At 15.1% G+C, this 4359-nt stretch overlaps 1 protein-coding gene across 1 annotated transcript; it reads right to left on the bottom strand.

The window, feature by feature from the left end:
* Positions 1-816: 816 nt before the first annotated feature.
* Positions 817-1170, bottom strand: PRSY57_1103600 (histone H2B; the record flags this gene model as incomplete). The annotated part of the gene is made up of 1 exon (XM_012908007.1): positions 817-1170. The coding sequence occupies one exon, from the start codon at positions 1168-1170 to the stop codon at positions 817-819; it is 354 nt and encodes a 117-aa protein (XP_012763461.1).
* Positions 1171-4359: the final 3189 nt, after the last annotated feature.

The raw sequence follows: 4359 nt of genomic DNA, 5'->3' as shown, positions 1-4359 counted from the left end.
TATATAATAATAATTAAATAAAAAAAAAAAAAAAAAAAAAAAAAAAAAATATAATAAAATAAATATATTTTCTTTTAATAAAAAAAAAAAATTAAAAAAAAAAAAAAAAAAAAAAAAAAAAAAAAAAAAAAAAAAAAAAAAAAAAAAAAAAAAATTATATGAACTAAAAATAAAAAATAGGCGCACATATATATTATATATATATATATATATGTGAAAAAGAAAAAGTACTATGATTATAAAAAAAAAAAAGGAATTAAAAAAAAAAAAAAAAAGAATAAAAAAAAGAAATACTTTATTTCTTTTAATTTTCTATTTTTTCTTTTTAAAGCTTTCCTTTCTTTTATATATATCATCATAAGTTCAAATTCTTTTTTCTTTATAAATACACCTAAATTTTATTTTTAGATCATTTGAATATAATTTTTTTTTCCTTTCTTTCTTTCTTTCTTTCTTTCTTTTTTTTTTTTTTTTTTTTCGAAATAACATATATATATAAAAATTATTCTTCTCTTTATATAATATCGATTAAGCTCATTTCTTCTTTGGTAATTTCACTTTTCTTATATTTTATTTTTTTTTTTATTTTTTTCTTTAATTTTTTTCTTTTTTTTTTTTTTTTTTTTAATTTTTTGTGTTTTTTTGGTTAACCATATAAATGAAAAAAAATATATACATATATATATATATATATACATATATACATATACATTTCCATTTACATGATGTTGCACATTATATAGTTTATAATGTGAACCAAGATTTTTTGTTTGTTTTTTTTTATATTTGTGCGCATAAAATGCTGCTTGACAAAATTTATTTGGAGGTAAATTTTGTTACAGCTTTGGTTCCTTCAGAAACTGCGTGTTTAGCTAATTCTCCTGGTAAAACTAATCTTATGGCAGTTTGAATTTCACGTGATGATAAGGTATCTCTTCTTGTATATTTGCATAATCTTGAAGCTTCAGTTGCAATTTTTTCGAAAGTATCAACAAGGAATGAATTCATGATGTTCATGGATTTTCTTGAAATACCAGTATCTGGGTGTACTTGTTTCAAAACTTTGAAGATATAAAGTCCATAGCTGTCATATCTTGACTTTTTTCTTTTTTTCTTTCCATCTGGACCAGTTCCGGTTTTTTTAGCTTTAGCTGGTTTTTTTGATACCATTTTGGAATATTAATGAAATAAAAAAAAAAAAAAAAGAAGTTTTTTTAAAAAAAAATATTATAAAGAAAAATAAAAATAAAAAAAAAAAAAAATGTTAAGAAAAGTTTTCAAGTAAAGAAATTGCTGAATTTTTTTTTTTTAAATAATTTTTAATTTATTATATATAAATTATTATTAAAAAAAAAAAAAAATAAATAATTAAACATATATATTTTTTTTTTTTCAAAATTAAAAATAAAAATTAAAAAAAAAAGTAAAAAATAAATAAATGAATATAATATTTATAAATATTATATATATGTATATATATGTATATATGTATATATATATATATATATTATATATATATATATGTATGTATATATTTATATATATATATATTTTTTTTTTTTTTTTTTTTTTTTTTACATGTACATATGAATTATAATATATATATTATATAAAATATTATATATATGTATATATATATATATATATATATATATATATATATATATATAAAATATATAATATATATATATTATATATTTTTTGTGTATTCATATATATATAATATAGTATATATATATTATATATATTTATGCTCATTTTTTTTTTTTTTAAACGATACTTTTAATATGCACATGCAAATATGAAATATCGTCTCTGCATAATTTTCGCTATCTAAATATATATATAAAAAATATATATATATATTTTATATATTATATATTATATATGCGCACACACGAATTTTTTTTTTTTTTTATTTATATAAATATATATATATATATATAAATTATGAACGTATCATAATATATTCTGAACATTAATTAAAAAAAAAAAAAAAAAAAAAAAATATATATATATATATATATATATAATAATACATATGATAATAGCTATATAAATATAATTATTTAATATAGTTTTTTTTTTCTTGTAAATTTTAAAAAAATTCCTTTTGCATAATACAATGTATTGATATTTTTGTGTGCATGTATTTATATGAAAAAAAAAAAATAAAATAAAACAAATTTATTGAAATAGGAAATATTTTTTTCATTCAAGTTTATGAAAACTTTGTGTTCAAAAATATATATAAAAATTAAATCATGAAATGATCAAAAAATGAAAGTATTATATTCTTCGATGTGTTTATATTTATATATCGGGATATCTTAAATATTATAAATAACTATATATATTCATATCAAAACATTAACATAAATTATATATATATATATATATATATATTTTTTTTTTTTTTTTTTGTAATGAAAATTATGACATAATAATCATATATCTTATACATATTCCAATAACTATTTCAGATTATATATATACATGTATATACATATCTCAATATATATTTATAATTAATAAACGATGCGTGTGTTATATTATTATTATTTTGAAAATTTTTTATATTCATGTGTATAAGATTTATACAAATATTATATTAAAACCAAGAAATGAATAAAATAAAAAAAAATTTATATATGCTCCTCACAAAAAATCTATAAGTGTTTTAAATAATATATGTGTTCCTCATTTATAATAAGGAAAATAATTAATTGCCTAAATGTAGTCAATACTTTATAGGAAAAAATAATGATAAACGATTTCTTAATATTGATAAGTATCATGTCATACTTATATGTAATATTTTTAACTGAATGGAGTTGAAAATATTCTTATGCCATTTTCTATATATATATATATATATATATATTTATATATATAGATTATTTGATTTCTTTTATTATACACAATGGTTGTATTCCTTTAAATAAACAAAAAAAATTGTTATCACCTTTAACATATATTTTTTATCTCCTTTATTTTTCTCTCATGTTTGTCTTATATGTTACATAAACACAAGAACGAAAAGACATGGTTATTAAAATGTATAAACATACTTTTCTTGGTAAAATGCATTTTTCTAACAAAGTTATATGTTCGAACAAATGAACATAACAATTTTTTATAAATACTTTTTACAGTTGACATTTATGATGATATATATCATTATTATCTTACCATAAAAATAAATAAAGAAGTTTTTAATAAAAAAAAAATATATTTGTACATTATAAATACTATAAGGTTTTAAAATTCATTAAAAAGGATAGCTTTATTTTATATTTTAATATATATAATATATTCAATTCTATTTTTTTCTAAAACACAGAAAAATGAGTACGTATACATATATATATATATATATATATTAACATATATGTTAATTTATAAAAAAAAAAAAAAGAACCTTTAATAGTTCATGGACATAATGCTCAAGTATTTTTAAAGCTTCGCTAGCTCGTAAAGAATGCATAAAAATAAAAAAAAACATAAGTAATTAATTGTATTTGCTTGCAATTTTGTGTTATATTACTGTAGGATTAATTACTATATTATATATATATATATATATATATATATATATATAAACATTATATTGTTTTTAAAATCATAATACCATAACATGATAGAAATTGATTAAGAAAAAAATGGATACATATATGATGGTATACATAAGTATTTTTAAAGCATTGCATTTATAAGTATATATATATATATATATATTTTATATTTTATATTTATTATTTCTTTTCTTTTTTTTTTACGTCTTAACACTTTGCACAAGAGCTACTTGCTCGTATTAGAGCATACATAAATTAATATACATAATAATAACTGCTATTTTAATATTTCACTTTATTTTTTATACATTTTTAAAATATTAAAAAAAAGGATGAATTAAAATTGCATGATATAGCACAAAATTTTGATCCCTCTAAGTATATAACATTATATAAATATATATATATATATATATATATAATATATATTATATATAATATATTATATATTATATATTTTTATATAGCATATAATACATATGTAAACATAAATACATATATAAATATATATATAATATATTATATATATGTATATATATTAATAATAATATTTTTTATGCAAAATTAAACATGATAAAATATAATATAATATATAAATATATAATATTATAACAGAAAAATAGTATTTAATAATTACATGCTTAAAATACTAGAAAAAATAAAATTCATTTTTATTTACTATTTTGAAGTATTTATATATATAATAAAAAAATATACAATATATATAATTATCATATATAAAAAAAAAAAAAAAAATCGACTCAAAATTCATCCCCAAATAAAA

The sequence above is a fragment of the Plasmodium reichenowi genome, chromosome 11 (assembly GCF_001601855.1).
Source record: "Plasmodium reichenowi strain SY57 chromosome 11, whole genome shotgun sequence".
NCBI classification, from domain to species: Eukaryota; Apicomplexa; class Aconoidasida; order Haemosporida; family Plasmodiidae; genus Plasmodium; species Plasmodium reichenowi.
Note: the sequence above shows the minus strand (reverse complement) of the source record. Positions and strands in the feature narration are given on the sequence as shown.